The 23,860-nt window shown below is 45.2% G+C and overlaps 1 protein-coding gene across 1 annotated transcript in view; it reads right to left on the bottom strand.

The window, feature by feature from the left end:
* The window catches only part of arhgap28 (Rho GTPase activating protein 28), a 184,393-nt gene that overhangs the window by 37,784 nt on the left and 122,749 nt on the right, over window positions 1-23,860 (bottom strand). Inside the window, exons 4-5 of the mRNA XM_078215788.1 lie at window positions 8,471-8,561; window positions 994-1,154 (exon numbers count right to left, since the gene is read on the bottom strand). Of these exons, the coding sequence (XP_078071914.1) occupies window positions 994-1,154; window positions 8,471-8,561 (252 nt within the window). The remainder of the gene's footprint in view (window positions 1-993; window positions 1,155-8,470; window positions 8,562-23,860) is intronic.

Raw genomic sequence — 23,860 nt, forward strand, 5'->3', positions numbered from 1 at the left:
GCAACGTGCCAGCAGGAATGTTGGGCACCGCCAGTACTGCAGTTGGCCAAGGTACTTTTCTCTGAGTCTCCACCCAGGCGTAATCAATCAAGCATAAACCAGCCTCTCAAAATTCAACTCAGAACAGTTGAACAATTGAGCATTACAACTACAGCGATTACTCTTCAAAAGTATTCCATTGGCTGTAAAGTACTTTGAGAAGTGCTCATGAAAAGTTTTATACAAATGTACACTTTTCTTTCTTCAATAGAAAAGGCAGAATATAACAAAACCACTTCCAGCAATGAAGAGTGTTCAGGTTGAACATGTAGAACTCATGACACAAAATGTTTCAACAACAATGTTGCCATAGTAAATATAGGAGGAGAGGAATTCTGCAGTGTTCCATCTATAGCTCGGGTTTGATTTGGAGACCTGGCATCAAGGCTTGTTTTGCAATAAAAGAACAAAAAAAAGTACTGCACAGAAACAGGCCCTTTGGCCCACCAACCCTGCACCTACACCAACACATGACACCTTTCTAAACTAAAGACCTTTTGCCTTTACTTGGTCCATATCCCTCTGTACCCTGCCTATTCATCTATCTGTCAAGCTGCCTCTTAAACGTTGCTACTGTATCTGCTCCTACCACCTCTTCTGGTAGCGCATTCCAGGAACTTACCACCCTCTGTGTAAAAAAACTTGCCTCTCACATCTCCTTCAAACTTTCCCCCTTATACTTTAAACTTGTGTCCCCTAGTAATTGATGTTTCTACCCTGGGAAAAAGACTCCGACTATCCATGCCTCTCATAATTTTGTAAACTTCTAGCAGGTCACCCCTCAGCCTCTGGCATTCAAGTGAAAACAAGTCAAGTTTGTCCAATTTCCCCCAATTCAACAAACTATCTTCAACCTCAGCGACCCCGTGCCTTGTTAAAACCCTGAGAGACTGCATAGTTTCTGCTAAACTTGCCTGATGAAACAATCCAAGCACAATCACCCTCCTCACTTACCGGCAATGTTGTGTTGCCAGGCCTCTTTGTAAAGTTGTTTGGACACCGCTGTTCTTTCTCAGCGGCTGTCAGAGATTCAGAGTAGGGGATGTCCCAGTTCAGCTCCTCTGTTATTTCTGGGCTGTTTTGCTGGCTTTCAATTTTACCATTTTTGTTATTCTCTAAGAGGAAAATAATTTTGTTGGCGTTAGCAGTGGATGAAACCCAAAACATTCTTTCTCGACACAAACCACGTGAAATACGTGTCTGGTTAAATTGTTAATCTGTTCTGAAATGCAGAGTACGGAATCTTCTTAATTCAAAGACTTAATGTTCTTGTACAATTCCAATAACCATTCATCTTTGCTCAGGAGTGAACATCTACAGCACTCCATTGGTCTTTTCTATTGTTGCCCTTGTTGAGGCACTGGTGACCTCCCTCATGCATTTATGTGGCTGACAGGGAGGGACCACACTTAACCCTGTGGAGCTCTGGAGGACATGGTGCTGTAGAAATTCAAGGCTTTGGTGACTTTTAGGTCTACTGGCCAACTGTCTCATTGACCTCGTCTTCCTGTTGTTGCTGCTATATCCCTGAACACTCTGACACTGGAACTGCAAAGCACTGCCCTGCATCCTCTCTCAGTCACATCTGACCTTCCCTCTATTGCCCTTGACCCTCCATCCATCCCCCTTGCCCTGCCATTGACGACCCTCAAGCCACCCACTATCATCTTTGATGGAGGGGGAGGCGATGGCTTAGTGGCATTAACACTAGATTATTAATCCAGAAACTCAGCTAATGTTCTGGGGACCTGGAATCAAATCCCGCCACGGCAGATGGTAAAATTTGAATTCAGTAAAAAAAAATATCTGGAATTAAGAACCTACTGATGACCATGAAATCATTGTCGATTGTCGGAAAAACCCATCTGGTTCACTAATGTCCTTTAGAGAAGGAAATCTGCTGTTCATACCCAATCTGGCCTACATGTGACTCCAGAGCCAAAGCAATGTGGTTGGCTTTCAACTGCCTTCGGGCAACTAGGGATGGACAATAAATGCTGGCCAGCCAGTGACCTTCCTATCCCACGAGTGAATAAAAAAATCAAGTGGCTGTTGAGCTGCTCTCCACCCCCCCGTCACCCTCAACCCTCCATCATCTTTGACCTGCCCTCTGTTAACCCTGATTCTCCCATTGACCTGCCTTCAGTCACCTTTGACCTTCCCTCTATCCTGCTTGGTCTGCCTTCAGTAGAGAGTGACATTCCCTGTGTCGTCCAGCTCCCTCCCTCTGTCCCCCCAAACCCTTCTTAAGGCCATCATAAACTGACTTCCCATGCTTGGGCAGCCATGTCCTGACATCCCCAGACAACTCAACGCACTAGCTCAGTCTCCTCTACCCTGGTCTGACAAAGACCTCCCCCCCACTCCCCCAAACAAGAGAAACAGTTCCTACTCCCTCCAAATCCAGCAGGGACACTATCCCACTGGTAACACACCACCCTTAATCAGTCATGAATCGGAGGGCACATCTGCTATTGACTTAATCTCAAAGATACAGGACGGGATTCTCCGATCTCGTCCATGGCCGACCCACCGCAGGTGGGAACGGAGAATTTGACGTTCCAGCCAAAACTCCATTCACTTCCAGCGGCATTGGAAAATCCCAGCCACGATCGAGGTCAGAGGTTTTCAGCCACAATTTAATCTGACGACAATGCATTTTGACGGCATGCCAATGTATTAAAAATGTTCCTGCCATTTGCCGTCAGGGATCACAATCTGCCTTTAATCTGCCACCAATTTAATTCCCAATTTTCATCCCACTAATGAGACGCTAACACTTCACCTCCCGCACAATGAGATGTGCCTGGTTTCTCACTCCTGGGGCATCACCATAGCCAGCCAACATACATCCTTACATCCCGGACATTCCCTCTTCCAACTTCTTCAGTCGGGAAAAAGAGACAAAGGTCTGAGGTCACGTACCAACCAACTCAAGAACAGCTTCTTCCCTGCTGCTGTCAGACTTTTGAATGGACCCTCCTCGCATTAAGTTGATCTTTCTCTGCACTCTAGCTATGACTGTAACACTACATTCTGCACTCTCCTTTCCTTCTCTATGAACGGTATGCTTTGTCTGTATAGCGCGTAAGAAACAATACTTTTCACAATACTTGTGACAATAATAAATCAAATCAAATCATTATTACTGCATGATCTGATCTGCAAGAAAGCTTTGTTATGATGGAATTCATCCTTAGTTTTAACTTGTTAAGATATCTGGAAAGGCTGACAAAGAACAAAATGCCAATTGCCCTTCGCTATGTGACAGGTGTCATTGAGCTAGATTCAGACAGGTTATCTGGGTTTTCCCATAATGGGAGGCAGTGTTTCATCCTGTATCCTTAAACAAAGGTCCAGCTTGTGTAACTAACCACCTTCAAACTTAGACCACCAGCATCAAATCATCATGTAGGCCTAGCCCGGCCCCATCATACAACCTGCACCCTCAACCACTCTCCACCTCACCTTGACCAGAATTTCTCTAATTTAAAGTTCAAAGTTTTTTTCTTAAAGTTTATTTATTAGTGACACAAGTAGGCTTACACTAACACTGCAATGAAGTTACTGTGAAAATCCCCTAGTTGCCACACTCCAGCGCCTGTTCGGGCACACTGAGGGAGAATTTAGCATGTCCAATGCACCTAACTTTCGGACTGTGGGAGAAAACCGGAGCATCCGGAGGAAACCCACGCAGACACGGGGAGAATGTGCAGACTCCACACAGCCAGTGACCCGAGGGGGAATCAAACCCGGGTCCCTGGCGCTGTGAAGCAGCAGTGCTAACCACTGTGCCACCTTTATTAATACCAATATGCAATTGAAATTATGATATCTTATCCTTCCTAAATTTCAACGCAGCCACTGCATGTTGAAATCAAGGCAACGGCCAGAATTCTAGCACACCCCGCTACCAGCGAGAATGGAAAATTTGGCACTCAGGTCGCACTCATTCTCAGCGAGGTCGGAGAATCCCAACCGTGGACAAAGTCGGAGAATTCCGGCCAACGTATCTGCCCCTATTCATTCTTTCCCAGGATCCCAAAACTACTGAAGCCCTCAGCCTCCACACATTTCCTACTGCCAATCGACCGGCTTTTACCAGCTAAACTCAGTATTCCCTAATCACTGCTTCAACATTCGGTCACATGTCCTTTTAACCTCATTGCACCGTGACCCTTGACCTTTCCTCTAAGTCGATCTATAAGTGGGCCAATTAACAAAAAATGTTGTCTGTTAGACTTTTTAAAACAAAAGTATTTTGATATATTACTTGAACGTAAAAATTCATGGAGTGTGGGCTATTTGAATTGTCCTCAAGAAGTCTAAAGTGAGCAGCCCACTTCAACACAACTGAGTTGCTTGCTTGGCCATCTTAGGTAGAATGAAATCAAGTTTAAGTTTTAAGTTGACTTATCAGTGTCACAAGTAGGCTTACATTAACACTGCAATGAAGTTACTGTGAAAATCCCATAGTCGCCACACTCCGGCATCTGTTCAGGTACACTGAGAGAGAATTTAGCACGGCCAATGCACCCTAACCAGCACAAATGAACAAACAAATTCACTATCGTCATTTGACCTGATAGTCTTGTCCATTGGATCTAACTTCCTTTTCTGTATTTCACACAACACATGCTCCTTTCACACAACATAACACACAGCCATTGTTTCAGACTGCACCACATTGTGGCCAATATTGACACATCAGAATCCAACCTCAGTATTCTACTAACCAGCTTTTTCCCAGGGTGGGAGAGTCAATTTCTAGGGGGCATAGGTTTAAGGTGCAAAGGGCAAGGTTTGAAGGACATGTGCGAAGCAAGTACTTTTACACACAAGGTGGTGGGTGCCTGGAACTCGCTGCCGGAGGAGGTAGTGGAAGCAGATACGATAGTGACTTTTAAGGGGCGTCTAGACAAATACATGAATAGGATGGGAATAGAGGGATATGGCCCTTGGAAGGGTAGAAGGCTTTAGTTCAGCCAGGCAGCATGGTCGGTGCAGGTTTGGAGGGCCGAAGGGTCTGTTCCTGTGCTGTAATTTTCTTTGTACTTTGTGAGGAAACGGGAGCACCCGGAGGAAATCCATGCAGACATGGGGGAGAACATGCAGACTCCGCACAGACAGTGACCCAAGCTGAGATTCGAACCCGGGTCCCTGGCGCTGTGAGGCAGCAGTGCTAACCACTGTGCCACCCCCTGTGGGTCTGCAGTCACACACTGACTAAGCTGGGTAAGGAGTTAGTCTTCCCTCCCTAAAGGATCCTAATGAAACAGATGGGCTTTTCTGATAATCCAGTCATCTCGTGGCACCATTACTGAGCCTAGCTTTTATTCAAGATTTGTTTTTAATGAATTGAATTTAAATTGATTGGATTTGTCCCTGGATTATTCCAAACCTCTCCATTACCGGTCCAGTAACTACCATACCCTGCCGAGTGTGATGCATTAATCAACTTGAAGAAAAGATGTTGAAAATATTTTTGATTAGTTTAATTATTTGGAAATCCTGCCACCAGTGGTATACGGGTTAAAGTTAAAGCTGTTTCACAAGGTCAGATTTTAATATCTTTAGTTAAGCAGGTGTCAGGAAGCTCTGAGTTTGGGGATTATGAGATCATTAATATCCTTAAAAAGACAGGTGATGGACAGGGCTGCCTGGGTTTAACATAATTGATCATTAAGAATAATGGCTACATCATTCGCATAGCACAATGGTCAAATCCATCATTATAGCCCAGGTTACATTTTTAAATAACCAGGCAGGGTGGATCTTATCAACAAGGAAAATAACCTCATCAAAACACAGACGCTTTGAAAACAGGATAGATTTTTATCGGTCTCGAAGGTACTTAACGGCATTTCATGACCTCCAGAAAGCAACACATGTTCTATCACAAGTAGCCAGATGATTCTTTATCTGATTTTGCTCATCCCAGAACAAAAGGTTCAGATTGTCAATGTTACAGTGTTTTCCATCCTGCACTTGAACATTCTCCACTTGTGCACCAAGGTTTAACAATGCATTATGATGCACAGGAAATGGTTATGTCTTGGAAATTGGACAGTCGATAAAGTAATATTTGATGGTCCTTCTAGGGTGGCACGGTGGCACAGAGGTTAGCACTGCTGCCTCACTGCGCCAGGGACCCGGGTTCAATTCCGGCCTTGGGTCACTGTCTGTGTAGAGTTTGCACATTCTCGCCATGTCTATGTGGGTTTTCCTCCAGGTGCTCCAGTTTCCTCCCACAGTCCAAAGGTGTGCAGGTTAGGTTGATTGGCAAGATAAAATTGCCCCTTAGTGTCAGGAGGACTAGCAGGGTGAATGCATGGGGTTACGGGGATAGGGCCTGGGTGAGATTGTTGTCAGTGCAGGCTCCTGCACTGTCGGGATTCAATGATTCCTTAATCTATTTCAATCCCCAGTATTCAGCTGGTTAGAATGGGAGACTTACCTGAAGTTCAGTCTCAGTGTTACAACCAAAGGTTTTCTGTGCAATATGCACAGAGATTGCAGCATGACACACTTACTTTTAATGATGCCATGCTGCAGTCCCTTTAAGGCATATTAAAACAGATTCCACTCTCCCTTTGTACATCAAACTAAAATCAGGTCTATTGAAACTAAGTTACCCCCCCCCCCACCCCCTTCACTGCCCAAGTGGTAAACCAGCAAAGCTAATCACCCACCCCACAGAACCTGCAGCCTCTATAATGGACAGACAATTCACCCCTCCAGTTCATCACCTTGGGGTTAGGGTATAAATAACCTACACTGAAAGAAACCAACGGACAATTGTTGTCTATCAGACCGAAAGGACATTCCCAGCCCATTGAATCAGAGGCTGGATCAGTTGATGGAACAGTATAATCTTACAGTGCAGGAGGAGGCTATTTGGTCTGTCACTCCTGTGCTGGCTCTCTGAAAGATCACTTATCACTAGATAAAAGGCCGGAACCAGAAGTAAATACTCCACACACCATCAGATGAAATAATGTGAATGTTTAATTTCAGGATAACACAGTCAGAATGCTGAAGTTGGATTCTGATGTGTCAATATCGGTCACAATGAGGTGAAGTCTGAAACAATGGTTGTGTGTTGTGTTTTGTGAAATACAGAACAGGAAGTTAGATCCAATGGACAAAACTATCAGACCAAATGACGATAGCAAATTTGTTTGTTCATTTGTTATTCAAGCAAAGTTTTAATTTTCAAACTCAGCTCATTCAGACCAAATAACCTACAACTTAAGGGTGGCACGATGTTTAGCACTGCTGCCTCACAGTACCAGAGACCTGGGTTCGATTCCTGCCTTGGGTCACTGTCTGTGTGAAGTTTGCACATTGTACCCGTGTCTGCGTGGGTTTCCTCCGGGCGCTCCGAATTCCTCCCACATTCTGGAAGACGTGCTGGTTAGGTGCATTGATCTGAACAGGCGCTGGACTGTGGTGACACAGGGATTTTCACAGTAACGTCATTGCAGTGTTAATGTAAGCCTTACTTGTGACTAGTAAATACATTTTTTTAACTTTTACTTTACAACTTAGCATTGCCTCTCAAAGTCTGATTGATTGATTGTTGTCACATTGGTATACAGTGGAAAGTATTGTTTCTTCTGCGCTATACAGACAAAGCATACTGTTCGTAGAGAAAGAAAGCAGAAGGTGCAGAATAATGTACGCTGGATGCGTGATGCTTTTTTTCTGATGAATTGTTAAAACCCATTAACTAATCACATGGGCCTTCTGGTTATTTAACAGTCTTTGTGTTTCCTGAATAATGTTAGAATCATAGAATCCCTAACAGTGCAAAAGGAGGCCATTCGGCCCATCAAACCTGCACCTTCAACAATCCAACCCTATCCCTGTAACCCCAGATATTTACCCTGCTCATCCCCAGAAACTAGGGTCAATTTAGCAAGGCCAATCAACCTAACCCACACATCTTTGGAGTGTGGGAGGAAACCTCAGCACCCGGAGGAAACCCACACAGACACGGGGAGAACGTGCAAACTCCACACAGACAGTGACCCAATGCAGGAATCGAACCCAGATCCCTGCTGCTGTGAGGTAGTAGTGCTAACCACTGTGCTATCGTGCCGCCCCAAAGGTTCTGATATTTGCGAACGAAGGTGGTTCCTTGCTGCAGTTCAGCCTGAAGCACAATAACTGCTTTGCTGTCGGTCACTCGTGACTGTTCTCCATGACAAGAAGATTTTGTACGCTGTTCGGTCATAAGGATTGGATAGTCAATGCCAAACCTCTGCTCAACCATTGCTGCCCACATAAATGCAAGCTTCATTTTGCAATCCCTACTTTAGGGCCACTGAGGCTATTTGTAGCAGCTTTAATTTCCACTCACAACACTCCCCCACCCCCAATCTTTTCCCTTATTACGGTAGCAGCTTCCAACCTAAGCAACACTTACCTTTTGCCTGATCCCACAGAGTCTTGTCCTCGGACTGTTGTACACCATTAGAAGTGGGTGATCCGTCGGGTGTCATGAACTCAATTCTGGCCTGCGAGTGGAAAGATAAAAGAAAATCACATTGACAATGGCAGCCATCAAAATTTGCATCCTTCCCCTTTGAATTCATTAGCTGAAAACTTCACCTAGCGGTACAGTGGCACAGTGGTTAGCACTGCTATCTCTCAACGTCAGGGACCTGGGTTCGATTCTTGCCTTGTGTAACTGTCTGTGTGGAGTTTGCATGTTCTCCCCCTTGTCTGTATCGGTTTCCTCCGGGTGCTCCGGTTTCCTCCCACAGTCCAAAGATGTGTAGGTTAGGGGGATTAGAGGAGCAAATGCATGGGGTTACGGGGATAGAGCTGGGTGTGGACCTGGGAGGGATGCTTTGTCAGAGTCGCTGCACACTCAATGGGCCAAATGGCTTCCTTCTGCACTGCAGGGATTCTGTGGGCGGGTTTTACGGTCTCGCTCGTCTTGAAACCGTAAAATCCCACCCAAGGTCAACGGACCTCTCCATAGTCCGCCCCTCGCCTGCTCCAATTCCCATGGTGGGCAGGACGGGAAAATTCCGGCCTTTTTGCTGATTTTTCAGGCACTAACTGGCCTACTAAACCTCCAAAATGGTGGACGGGTGAACACAGGTCCATCACAAGCTGGAACAGAGTCACTGCCAGATGATGGCAGGTAAAAAACTTCTAGCCATTCAAGGACCCATGACTGAAACAATCGACACTTCCTTTCAAATCGGGCTGATTGGAAAGCCCCACCACTCTGTGATAGGGGTGGAAATCACCAGCAGCTAACTATGGAGCCAGGAAGAGCAAGGGTAATCCATCAGACTCTACATTCAAACCACTCAAACCACTACCAGCCACAGGCTCAATGACAATGAACCCCGAGGTCTAATATGATGTGCCTTTTGAGCCTATCCAGTCAGAAACATGGATCATTCCCCGCATCCTCGCACGTTCATTTTTGGGTGTACTCGACTTTCGTGCCAGTTATTCTGTTTCATGCAAATATTTTTCCCAATTATCTTTTACACATTATACAATAACACCATTGTGTCTTTAACGTGCCAAGATCCAGGTTCGATTCCCGGCTTGGGTCACTGTGTGTGTGGAGTCTGCGCGTTCTCCCAGTGTCTGCGTGTCCTCCGGTTTTCTCCCACAGTCCAAAAGACGTGCTGGTTAGGTGCATTGGCCATGCTAAATTCCCCCTCAGTGTACCCGAACAGGCGCCAGAGTGTGGCAACTAGGGGATTTTTACAGTAACTTCATTGCAGTGTTAGTGTAAGCCTACTTGTGATATTAATAGATAAACAAACTTTAATGTGGTAGTCATGCCAAGAATCTTTAACAGCTGGAAGAATTTGACATGTAAATCAGAAAAGGCTGGTTTCACACCAGTTGAAATACGAGCGTTGCTACATGAATCAGTACGCCTCCATGTTGAACACTACTGGGAAGAAGCTCTAAAGATGGCAAGGGCACTGACTGTCCTCTGGGTGGGGCCCTCAATGACACTAGTAGCACCACCAGTGACTGAGCTGTCTGAGACCTGAAGAGCATAACCACCAGACAGAGCCTACGGTAGGTGGTGAAGGAGCCAACAAGGGTGGGAAAACCTACTTGACCTCATCCTCACCAATCTACAGATGCATCTGTTTGTGACATTATTGCTAGGAGTGACCACTGTACATTGCTGGTGGAGACAAAGTTCCATATTCACATTCAGAATAGTCCATCGAGGTTTGTGGTACTACCACTGTGCTAAGACAGTGACCCAAGCCAGGAATTGAACCCAGACCCGTGGTGCTGTGAGGCAGCGGTGTTAAACAGTGTGCCACCGTGCCACCTCTGCTGTGCTAAATGGGATACAATTTTTCTAATATTCCTCCACTGCTGTCTCACTGACTGTACCCTCACCGCACATTGCGAATGGCGACGTAGTGATGACGATCGGTCTGGGGTAGATGCATTGTTGCAGGCTCACCCACCTATCTGTAACAGGATCAAACAAGTCTTAGCGCTCTTCAATGACCTGCCATGCTGAACTCCATGCTCGTTAAATCCCACCCGAGGCCAGCGGAGAATTCCGTTCTGCGAAGTGGTAAAAGTCCAGCCCCATATCTACAGTTACCCACCAAGGTGAACTCAAAAACCTGAAAGCTCAATGTAACTGATGACCATAGAACATAGAACATAGAACATAGAACATTACAGCGCAGAACAGGCCCTTCGGCCCACGATGTTGCACCGACCAGTTAAAAAAAAAACTGTGACCCTCCAACCTAAACCAATTTCTTTTCGTCCATGAACCTATCTACGGATCTCTTAAACGCCCCCAAACTAGGCGCATTTACTACTGATGCTGGCAGGGCATTCCAATCCCTCACCACCCTCTGGGTAAAGAACCTACCCCTGACATCGGTTCTATAACTACCCCCCCTCAATTTAAAGCCATGCCCCCTCGTGCTGGATTTCTCCATCAGAGGAAAAAGGCTATCACTATCCACCCTATCTAAACCTCTAATCATCTTATAAGTTTCAATAAGATCCCCTCTTAGCCGCCGCCTTTCCAGCGAAAACAATCCCAAATCCCTCAGCCTCTCCTCATAGGATCTCCCCTCCATACCAGGCAACATCCTGGTAAACCTCCTCTGCACCCTCTCCAAAGCCTCCACATCCTTCCTGTAATGTGGGGACCAGAACTGCACACAGTACTCCAAGTGCGGCCGCACCAGAGTTGTGTACAGTTGCAACATAACGCTACGACTCCTAAATTCAATCCCCCTACCAATAAACGCCAAGACACCATATGCCTTCTTAACAACCTTATCTACTTGATTCCCAACTTTCAGGGATCTATGCACACATACACCTAGATCCCTCTGCTCCTCCACACTATTCAAAGTCCTCCCGTTAGCCCTATACTCAACACATCTGTTATTCCTACCAAAGTGAATTACCTCACACTTCTCCGCATTAAACTCCATCCGCCACCTCTCGGCCCAACTTTGCAACCTGTCTAAGTCTTCCTGCAAACTACGACACCCTTCCTCACTGTCTACCACACCACCGACTTTGGTGTCATCAGCAAATTTGCTAATCCACCCAACTATACCCTCATCCAGATCATTAATAAATATTACAAACAGCAGTGGCCCCAAAACAGTGCCAAATAACTACCTCACGCAATGTCTAGTAAAAAATGGAATTCATGTCCTATTGCTACTCCTTCACATCTTGCACCCTGCTTTTTTAAAAATATATTCTTGTAATTCCATTCCCCAAATTATCAGTTTTCTCCTCTTAGTTTTCAACTGAACTTCAAGCAGTCCTTTTCCTGCCTCTAATAATCTAGTTACACACAAACTATTTTTTAAAAACACAAAAATAAAGTATAAAAAAAACCAAAAATGTACTGAAACAAAGTAAGAACCCAAGGAAAGAGGATATGAATTAAAATGGAACTTGAAGTCAGGCTGGAGTATATAAATGAAAATAAACAACGAGAGGTTGTTTCCCCTGGCTGGAGAGGCTGGAACTAGGGGGCATAGTATCAAAATAAGGGGTCGGCTATTTAGGCTGATTGTGGGGGCATTTACATGGCAGATGCAGTATACTGTGGATAAATGTGAGGTTATCCAGTTTGGTAGCAATAATAGGAAGACAGATTATTACTTGAATGGGTGTAAATTGAGAGAGGTAGATAAAGAGAAACCTTGGTGTCCTCGTGTATCAGTCGCTGAAAATAAGCGCGTAGGCATAGCAAGCCGTAGAGAAGGCAAATGGTATATTGGCCTTCATAGTGAGAGAATTTGAATATAGGGATCGGGATGATTTACTGCAATTGTATAGGGCGTTGGTGAGGCCACACTTGGGGTATTCTGTGCAGTTTTGGTGTCCTTATCTGAGGAAGGGAGTTCTTGCTATAGAGGGAGAACAGCGAAGGTTTACCAGGTTGATTCCTGGGAAGGCAAGTCTGTCGTATGAGGAGAGACGAAGTCGGTTAGGATCATATTCACTGGAGTTTAGAAGAGTGAGAGGGGATCTCATAGAAACGTATAAAATTCTAACAGGTTAGACAGGGTAGATTCAGAAAGATTGTTCCCAATGGTGTGGGAGTCCAGAACTTGTGGTCATAGTTTGAGGTTAATGGGGTAAACCTTTTAGAACTGAGGTGAGGAGAAATTTCTTCACCCAGAGAGAGTGGTGAATGTGTGGAATTCACTGCTCGTTGAGGCCAAAACATTGTGTGATTTCAGGAAGAAATTAGATATAGCTCTTGGGGCTAAAGGGATCAAGGGATGTGGGAGGAAGGGGGGCGGTGGGATCAGGATATTGAATTAGATGATCAACCATGATTAGACTGAATGGCGGAGCAGGTTCAAAGGGCTGAATGGCCTACTCTTGCTTCTGGTTTCTATGTTTCTATGTAACTGAGGTGGGAAAAAAATTTTCACTCAGAGGTCCGCAATTATTTCGAATTCTCAACTCGGGAAATTTATGTGTGTTCTGTCACTGAGCACATCCAAGGATGAGATCGATAGATTTTTGGGCTCTAAAGGGAATTAATCAATCTGGGGATCAGGTAGTCGAGGCTGAAAATCAGCCACGGTCTTACTGAGTGACAGATCGTGCCAGAGGGGCCATATGACCTACACCTATTCCTCTTCAAAAACAAAGGAAAAAGAAATGTAAATTCACAGAAAAAAAGAGGAAAAGGAAGCCTTGTCAAAAAAGGAATAATTAAACATAATGAAGTAAAACAGAAAAGGAAATGGTAAGCCATGTCTTACAGTCCACAGATGCCGGAGTGCGGCTACAAGGGGATTTTCACAGTAACTTCACTGCAGTGTTAATGTGACTTGTGACACTAAAAAACAAACCTTAAATTTTAAATATAGCAAAAGGTTCCATATAAGTTTTGAACCATTTGTTAACAACATCGCCAATCTCCTCACTATAGGAAGGATGTGGAAGCGCTGGAAGGAGTGCAGAGGAGATTTACCAGGATGCTGCCTGGTTTGGAGGGTAGGTCATATGAGGAAAGGTTGAGGGAGCTAGGGCTGTTCTCTCTGGAGCGGAGGAGGCTGAGGGGAGACTTAATAGAGGTGTATAAAATGATGAAGGGGATAGATAGAGTGAACGTTCAAAGACTATTTCCTCGGGTGGATGGAGCTATTACAAGGGGGCATAACTATAGGGTTCGTGGTGGGAGATACAGGACGGATATCAGAGGTAGGTTCTTTACGCAGAGAGTGGTTGGGGTGTGGAATGGACTGCCTGCAGTGATAGTGGAGTCAGACACTTTAGAAACATTTAAGCGGTTATTGGATAGGCACATGGAGCACACCAGGATGATAGGGAGTGGGATAGCTTGATCTTGGTTTCAGATAAAGCTCGGCACAACATCGTGGGCCGAAGGGCCTGTTCTGTGCTGTACTGTTCTATGTTCTATGTTCTAATTATTGAGGAAACAATGTGTGTTGCATCAATAGGAAAGGCAAGAATGTAATACAGCTTTACAACAATACATTACTCACAGTGCTTGGGTCCTGATCAGAGTATAGATGGATGCTCACTACAGGCTCAACTTCACACTTGCACTCACACACCAAGAAGGACCCATCATCAGCAGAGTGTCTGCCAGGCATCGTGCAAAGCAGCTCCTATGCTATGCTACACAATCCAACAGTGAACTAATTCATGGAATCTATCTGATCCACTTATAAAGCACCATTGTTTCCTTTCTATTTTAGTCAACTCCAATACCGAGTATATATATTTGCATGCTCACTCTGAACATGGAAGCATTCTTAGGTCTCACAAAGTTCATGTTGGGAGCACCAAACAAAAGTAGCCTCACATGACAATCCCGGGATTAAAAGATTCATAAAGTGGCTCTCGCTTTATTTTCTGACACGGGGAAATCTCAAACTTGAAGAAAGGCTATTGCAATTGGAAGTCAGAAATTAGATTCAGAACATCCAAGGGTGCATGCAAATGTGTGCAGATTGTGATCAGTTAATTGGGCCAGGCACAAGCGACAAAAATAAATAGAAAGATCCTAGCAACCAAAATCAACACAACACCAATGGCTGGCATAATGTAGTTAGCTAGTGAGACAGTGAGGTCACTTTTATAACAACAAAATTCAACAACTTTAAACATTTTACTACCCAACGGAAGGTCATATAGTATAGCTTCAGAATTGCCTGCCATAAGACATACCACCTTTTCCCTGGATATCACTGGGATTATTTGGAAATCGGGGCGAGGTTTCCAGAATGGAAATCTCCGTTGACCTCAGGTGGGATTTTACGAACACAGCCATAAAATCCCACCCATTGCCTCCATTGTTCTGTATGTTACTCAGACTCATTTTCCCATCATTGGTTTACTGGCTGCACAATTCAATGAAGTCTATCTCTGCAACGCAGGAGGAGAAGGTAGTCAAGAAGGCATGCTTGCCTTCATCGGCCGGGCATTGAGTTTAAAAATTGACAAGTCATGTTGCAGCTTTATAGAACTTTAGTTAGGCTGCACTTGGGATATAGTGTTCAATTCTGGTCGCTACACTACCAGAGGATGTGGAGGCTTTGGAGACAGTACAGAAAAGATTTACCAGGATGTTGCCTGGTATGGAGGGCATTAGCTATGAAGAGAGGTTGGAGAACTTTGTTCTCATGGAATGACGGAGGTTGAGGGGCGATCTGATAGAAGTCTACAAGATTATGAGAGGCATGGACAGAGTGGATAGTCAGAAGCTTTTTCCCAGGGTGGAAGAGTCAATTACTAGGGGGCATAGGTTTAAGGTGCGAGGGGCAAGGTTTAAAGGAGATGTATGAGGCAAGACCTTTACACAGAGGGTGGTGGGTGCCTGGAACTTGTTGTCGGGGGAGGTAGTGGAAGCAGATACGATAGTGAGTTTTAAGGGGCATCTTGGCAAATATATGAATAGGATGGGAATGGAGGGATACAGTCCCCGGAAGGGTAGGGGGTTTTAGTTCAGTCAGGCAGCATGGTCATTGCTGGCTTGGAGGGCCAAAGGGCCTGTTCCTGTGCTGTAATTTTCTTTGTTCACCAACTTATCAACTCTTATTGATTTGCATGAACTATCTGAAGCAGTTACCCCCCCCCCACTTCCACCTATGACTCAGTATGCCCCAGGACTCCTAGTTGGAGTGCCATGCAGCAGCACATCATTTTAACAAGATGGAGAAGCTCTCTATCAGGCTTGGGAGTGGGGTGCGTTTTACATCTGTGCAGTTGAAGAAAGTGGCTGGCCACTTAAACCATCAGCTGCCTCCACTGAGGTGAGATGTTGGCCAGGAGTGTGAAACCTGAAGTGTGCTGACTGGACCGGGTAAGAGCAAGTCTAAGCTTGGCACAATCACTTGATAGCCAGGGTACCTTTTAGAAATATAAGATACCCAATCTGATCCCACGACAACTTTGGGGGAGATCAGGTGCCTTTCTGGGTAGATCAAGTACGTTTTGTAAGTGTTAAAAGTAGACATAAGTGTGTGTAAAAAAATGTGTAAACTCATTACTGTCAAGGTCATTTAAACTGTCAACAGACTTGTCAAAATCAGCTGTCAAAGCTGTCAGAAGGACCTGGCAAAGGGAGCTGTCAAAGAGAGTTGTTAAGGCATTTAAAAGTCTAGTCCTTTAAATCTTTGAAAAAAAGTGTCTTCAGTGATGATAGCTTACTATTTCACCCTGTTGACATAGGCTTGAGTGGTCCCATCACATGGCTAATTTCACAACCATCCATATCATTGTCGGGTGCCTGCCATTTCACAGTTTGATTGACAGCTAAAAGTTGTTATAGACTCTTTGATGCAGGACCATGAATTATTGTTATAAGGGATTGTGCACTTGAATGAAATGTTTGCTCCCATGAGGCTTTATTTGGTTGAAGGAATGCAAATGAGTATTTATGAATAGGAGTGTTTTTTCAGTATAGTGAGATATGCAAGAGATACTGGGCAGAGTTTTCCCATCTCGCCCATCACGGGGAATTGTAGCGGGCAGGACACGGACCATGCAAAGGTCCGTTGACCTCGGCTGGGATTTTCCAGCCTTGGGGCGAGCGCAGCCAGAAACCCCGCCCACTGAGTACATTATAGAAATTGATTTTATCCCATTCACGTGTGGGTCTTGAGGTTTGCTCTTGGTGTGTATTAAGTGAATTGGCTAGATAAATACAAGGGCCAAAGGGTGGTGGTTGGGGTGCATGGATTGACCAGAGTTAACTCTAAGTTTGCATAAAGGGTTACAGTTTGTCATAAAGGGACATAGAATCCCTACAATACAGAAGGAGGCCATTGGGCCCATTAAATCTGCACCGACTCTTGTCATAGCATCTTACTCAGGCCCAGGCCCCAGCACATCTTTGGACTGTGGGAGGAAACCAGAGCACCTGGAGTAAACTCACGAAGACATGGGGAGAATGTGCAGACTCCACACAGACAGTCACCCAAGGGTTGGAATCGAACCCAGATCCCTGGCGCTGTGAGGCAGCAGTGCTAACCACTGTGCCACCATCACTGTGCCACCGTGCTGCCCACATGGGGGCCAGGCACAGGGCAATGGTTGGCATGGAAGGTATGGGGGTGGTTACAGGCATTGGTTGGCATGGAAGGGGCATGTGGTGTGTTGGGAAGGCTGGAGGTGTGAGGGTGAGGGCTGTTTTGATGGATTTTCTTGGAGTGCCGGAGTCCCAATGCGTGCCTCTTGCCCAGCCTGCGTCTGCATCCTGTCGCCTCCTTAATTTTGGCTCACCGAACCCCTCCTCCCACTACTGGATCCCACCCCCAATAGCGCAATATCCAGGCTAACATTTGAAAGGTCGGGGTTCCGGCGCTAGGAATTCTCCTGTCTCTGCGCACCCAGCCCGGGTTAGAAAATGTGGGCCAATGTTTATCTTCTCAATATTGGTGGAGTCGGTGACTTTTCACTTCATTTGACTCAGACAACAGCTGGTCAGGCACACAGAAAGTGACACTAATATGATTCCAGTTCTCCCACTGAAAAGGTTCAGCCTTGCACTCATTATATCTGCTGGAAAAAGAGGGAGGGAAACAGAATGATTTGATTAAATTACTTTGCTGATGTGTTGCAGGCATTCTGAATTTAATCATCACTTGCTAAACAACAAGAGATTTGTCATTGCTTAGAAGATTTATTTATTGGAAGCGTCGCAGCTGTTTGTTAGCAGAATGTTCACTTGGCTAATTCCTGGGATGAAGGGGTTATCTTATAAAGGACCATGGAGCTGTTTCCATTGGAATTTATAACTTAGTGTTTTCATAGAATCCGATGGTGCAGAAGGAGAACATTCGGCCCATCGAGTCTGCACCAAGCACGATCCCAGCCAGGCCCTATCCCCATAATCCCATGCATTTACCCTAGCTAGTCCCCCTGACACTAATGGCCAATCCACCTAACCCTTTGGACTGTGGGAGGAAACGGGAGCACCCGGAGGAAACCCACGCAGACACGGGGAGAGCATACAAACTCCCGGACAGACGGTGACCCAAGCCAGGAATCGAACCCGGGTCCCTGGCGCGGTGAGACAGCAGTGCTAGCCACTGTGCCAACATGCAGATGCTGGTTATACCTATCCCTAATTTGTGGGGAGAGAATAGAGCCAATGTTTGAAGTCATCTAGGCTCGAAACATTGGCTCTATTCTCTCCCCACAGCTGCTGTCAGACTTGCTGAGATTTTCCAGCACTTTGTGTTTTTGTTTCAGATTCCGCAGTATTTTGCTTTATCCTGTCCCTAATTGTCTCCGAGAGGGTTTACTGGCCTCTGCTACAATATGGCTGACCAGAAAACCCTCCTGCCTTTGTAATGGAAGGATTTACAGGCCGATTATCAACTCCTGAGCCCACACTATCTGTGGTCATCAATTCATGGAGTGCAACTTAGGATTTAAAGTTTATTTATTGGAGTCACAAGTAAGGCTTACATTAACACTGCAATGAATTTACTGTGAAAATCCCCGAGTCACCACACTCCGGCACCTGTTCGGGTACGCTGAGGGAGAATTTAGCATGGCCAATGCACCTAACCAGCACGTCTTTCAGGCTGTGGGAGGAAACCGGAGCACCCGGAGGAATCCCACATAGACACGGGGAGAATGTGCAAACTCTGCACAGAAAGTCACCCAAGGTTGGAATTGAACCCAGGTCCCTGGCGCTGTGAGGCAGCAGTGCTAACCACTGTGCCACCGTGCCGCCCCAACTTGAACCCAAAGGTAGGGATGCAACCTCCCTACAGCTCAATCAGCCTCTGAAAAAGGAATGCTTCCACTGTGACCTTTCACCAGTTTTGCTGCGTGTTCTTTCCCAGGGCAGCAATCTGTTTCCTTTCATGTATTTTCAGTTTTTCCTATTTTCATTTCCTATTTCCACTGCTCATTGTTTCTGAATCTCACTTGCCTGGTGGCTGTAACTTTTAGCTTTAATCCCCTCTTAATAACTGTAAACAAGCTTTAAATTAAAATGAAGGTTAAAATTGACAAGACAAAACATGTGTCTCACATTCTCTTCAGATTATTTCTCTACAAAGCTGCAATCATTGTATCAGATTCCCTTTCATCCTCTCCACTGACCCGAGGAAGGAGCAGCGCTCCGAAAGCTCATGATTCCAAATAAACCTGTTGGACCAGTTAAAACCTGGTGTTGTGAGGCTTCTTACTTTCCCCAGCCCTTTCCCCACCCCACACCTCCACCTCATCTTTCATCCTACCTGTGGCTGTTTTCCCATGCTGTTGGACTTTTTTTTTTAAACCACAAGAAACAACAAAGGATTAAACTGTGGCACCTTAGAAACTTTGGCCTCCAGAATAAATAATCATGTGGACCATTAACTAAATATTATAACCACCATTACTGAGGAGGAAAAACTATTTCCAACCCAGCAATAAAAAGTAACGAAAATCAGATATTTCCTTATTTAGAATTGTAGCATGGTTATAAAAGGAGGCTATTCAGCCATCGTGTCCATACCAACTCTCTGAAAGAGAGTTGCAGTTTTGACTCTCCTCAGGTTTTCATCCAACGCCTTTTTGAAAACTATCATTTGAAAATCTGTCTCCACCACCAGTTTCTCAGGCAACCCATTCCAGATCCTGACCACTCGCTACATAAGTGTTTCTTCATGTCACCTTTTGTTCTTTTGTCAATCATCTTCAATTGGTGTCCTCTGGTTCTCGATCTTTCCTCCAGCGGGAACAGTTTCTCTCTATCCGCTCTGTCGCGCCCCTCATGGTTTTGAACACCTCGATCAAATCTCCTCTCAATCTTCTCAAGGTTCTCTCCTTGATCAAGGACTCCATGCAACTCGGACATACTCTCTTCCACCTTCTTCCATCAGGAAAAAGATACAAACGTCTGAGGTCACGTACCAACCGACTCGAGAAGAGCTTCTTCCCTGTTCCTATCAGACTTTTGAATGGACCTACCTTATATTAAGTTGATCTTCCTCTAAACCCTAGTTATGACTGTACCACTACATTCTGCACCCCTGAATTAGAAGCTCTGGATTTGGTCCCACCCCAGCACTTGATGGGCAAAGGAAGTGCGTCCATAAGGCGGTCACAGAGGTTGAGTGTGTCAACCTGTAAATCTTTACAACACGGCAATGGCTGGCGGTCAGAGCGGAGAGACTCCTGGTCAGCCATGCTTGATGCGGAGTGGTGCCCCTCAAGCTCTGAGCATCTAGTGATCTGTTCCATGAACAGCTAGCTATGGAAACAGAAGGACATCAGCTTTAGTGTGCTGCTAGGAGAGGGAAGGGAATTTGAACAAAAGCCTACTTTTATTATTGATTAACTCATAGAAATAGAGGAACCGATTCAGATTATTCATGCTGCATTTGTGCGGTGCTATTTCCATTGGAAATAGTATATCGGAGGACGATGCTCAGCCTGCAGACTTGGTAAAAGCATCGAGCAAATAGTTTAATTTGAACCACAAGTCCTCCTTTGGTTAGTCCTTCATAAAACAAACAAAACTGGACCATGTGTCACAAATTATGCACATTACTTACTGAGTTCCATTCGATAGCCAACCTCTGAGTCATTGCATATCATATATTGGTTAGTGCTTGTAGTACAAAAGGCTCTCACTCCAAGAACATTTTATTACTTAATTTGGCTGATGGGTGGAAAATGTTCCCAATTATGTTTTAGCGGTTTGATGTTTAATTGGAAATGGTTTTATTTTAGGATTGCAGATTAGTGACATTATAGACTGGAAATTGCTGTCAGCATAAAGCTTAATAAATTGTGCGATAGTGGCCAACAATAATCAGGAGTGGAAGGGATTAGCTACTGCTGAGTGAGTGCTAGGAAACGCAAGAAGCTGAATTCATGTGTTTGGATAATTGAAGCTGTAGAACAGGCACTTAGATAAGAAACAGACCCATTCTGCACAAACGTGTGTAGAGATCAACGATTCGATTTTTCCTTTCACTTCATCAGCTTGTGCAATCAATGGAGATGGGCTCCCTCGCTGTGGGGGTTCGAAGGAGGGGAGGCGATGGCCGAGTGGCATTATCGCTAGACTATTAATCCAGAAACTAGGGACCCAAGTTCGAATCCCGCCACGGCAGATGCTGCAATTTGAATTCAACAAAAAATACCTGGAATTAAGAATCTACTGATGATCATGAAACCATTGTCGATTGTCAGAAAAACCCATCTGGTTCACAAATGTCCTTTAAGGAAAGAAATCTGCCGTCTTTGCCTGGTCTGGTCTACATGTGACTCCAGAGCCACAGCAATGCGGTTGACTCTTAAGACTGTCCCCTGAACAACCAAGCTGTGATACAACCAGAAAGAATGCTTTCTATGGTGCATCTGTAAAAGTTGATGAGAGTCATAGCAGACCATGCCAAATTTCCTTAGCCTCCTGAGAAAGTAGAGGTGCTGGTGGGTTTTCTTAACTATAACTATATAGAGGGACCAGGACAGGTTGTTGGTGATTTGGACATTTAGAAACTTGAAGCTCTCAACCACTTCCACTTCATCCCCGTTGATGTAGACAGGGGCATGCCTTCCACTATGCTTCCTGAAATCGATGACTATTTCCTTCATTTTGTTGACATTGAGGGAGAGATTATTGTCGCCGCCCCAGTTCACCAGATTCTCTATCTCATTCCTGCCTTATCATTGTTTGAGATCTGACCCACTATGGAGGTGTCATCAGCAAAGTTGAAAATCGAATTGGAGGGGAATTTGGCCACACGGTCATGGGTGTATAAGGAGTATAGTAAGGGGCTGAGGACACAGCCTTGTTGAGGATGATCGTGGAGGAGGTGTTGTTGCCTATCCTTACTTGCGTTGTGTGTGTTAGGAAATCTAGGATCCAGTCACAGAGGGAGGAGCCAAGCCCCAGGCTACAGAGCTTGGAGATGAGTTTCGTGGGAATAATAGTGTTGAAGGCTGAGCTGTAGTCAATAAATAAGAGTCTGACATAGATGTCCTTGTTATCTAGGTGTTCCAAGGTTGATTGTAGGGTCAAGAAGAAGGCGTCTGCTGTGGACCTGTTGCGGCAATAGGCGAACTGTAGTGGATCCAGGCAATCCGGGAAGCTGGAATTGATTCGTGCCATGGCTAGTCTTTCAAAGCACTTCATAATTCTGGATGTCAGAGCCACCAGACGATAGTCATTAAGGCAAGCTGCCTGGCTTTTCTTTAGTACCGGGATGACGGTCGGCTTCTTGAAGCAGATAGGGTCCTCAGATTGTCATAAAGAGAGGGGAATTTCACAGTAACATCATTGCAGTGTTAATGTAAGCCTACTTGCGACACAAGTAAATAAACTTTAAACTTGTCCTGCCACGGAACGTGAAATGAGGTGCAATTGTATCTTTGATGAAGCTCTTCCAGATGTTGAGTGTGCTTCTATCGTGTCCATGTTCACATCAGTGCCGCATATACATGCCAATTAGAAAAAATCTTTCAGGTTTCTAGTAGACAAAGTAATGAAACTAATCAGTCCAGTGCTACAGTTAAAGAGGTAAAGAAAGGAGTAAGTTGCCTTACCAGGGGAATAGTGTAGGGATCGTACAAGGTTGTGTAAGGGCCCCATCTGGCAGACTGTGTGGGGATCAGGTTTCCTTAATCACAACACTTCAAAAAGTACCTCACTGCCTGTGAAGCTCTGAGATGTCTGGACGTTATGAAAAGTACCACTATCTAAATTGCTGCACGGAAAACATCACTGCTCTCGAATAGGAGCGATTGAGAGTCTGGCTTTTAGGAATTTACATTGTCAGAAACGTTGAGGAAAGTTGTGCTGGATCTCCCTGGACATGTTGTGCTTCTGGTTTAAAGTTTTCAAGATTCGCCAAATTCACAGTTAGGAAATCGGAAGACTGGTGTCAAAATTTACAGGTGCGGGGTAGAATCATGGAAACACTACAGTGCAGAAGGAGGCCATTTGGCCCATCGTGTCTGCACTGACAACAATCTCACCTCAGGCCCTAACCCCACACATTTACCCCGCTAATCCCGCTAACCTACACATCCCGGGACACTATGGGCAATTTAGCATGGCCAATCAACCAAGCCTTACTGCACCAAAATATATGACGACACAAACAAATCTGCAGAGTGGGCAGATAAATAAATGCCGAATGAAATTCAAGGTAGCAAAATGTGAGGTGGTTCATCCTTGGGCAGCACAGTATTTAGCACTGCTGCCTCACAGCGCCAGGGACCCGGGTTCGATTCCAGCCTTGGGTCACTGTCGGTGTGGAGTCTGCACGTTCTCCTCATGTCTGCGTGGGTTTCCTTCGGGTGCGCCCGTTTCCTCCCACACTCCAAAGATCAGCAGGTTGATTGGCCATGCTAAATTGTCCTTTAGTCACAGGCGAACGTGGGGTTAAGGGGATAGGGCCTGGGTGGAATTGTTGTCGGTGCAGGCTCGATGGGCCGAATGGCCTCCTTCTGCACTGTAGGGATTCCATGATCCTCAAAGGGATGAAAAAAGGAGGCAGCTTATTCCTTGGAAGGCGAGTCGAGACACTAAATGGGGTAGGGAAAGAAAAGGATCCGGGATACATAAAAATAGCAAGCCAACTTCTAGGCCAAAGGTTTTGAGTGCTGGCAGTAGGGTGTTATTACAACAATGGGAGCTGATCAGTGGGTTCTACAAATCTCCAGGATCAACAGCTACGCTCCAGTGAACCTTAAGTAAGGACACAAAAATATCAAACTCATACGCATCGAGATTGCGAACACTGTCGGAAATGTTTTCAACAGTTTGCTTCAGAATTAACGCATCTTTCTTTCTGTTCCTTTTGTGAACAGTCTTGAGCTC

Source organism: Mustelus asterias, chromosome 7 (assembly GCF_964213995.1).
Source record: "Mustelus asterias chromosome 7, sMusAst1.hap1.1, whole genome shotgun sequence".
Lineage (NCBI taxonomy): Eukaryota > Metazoa > Chordata > Chondrichthyes > Carcharhiniformes > Triakidae > Mustelus > Mustelus asterias.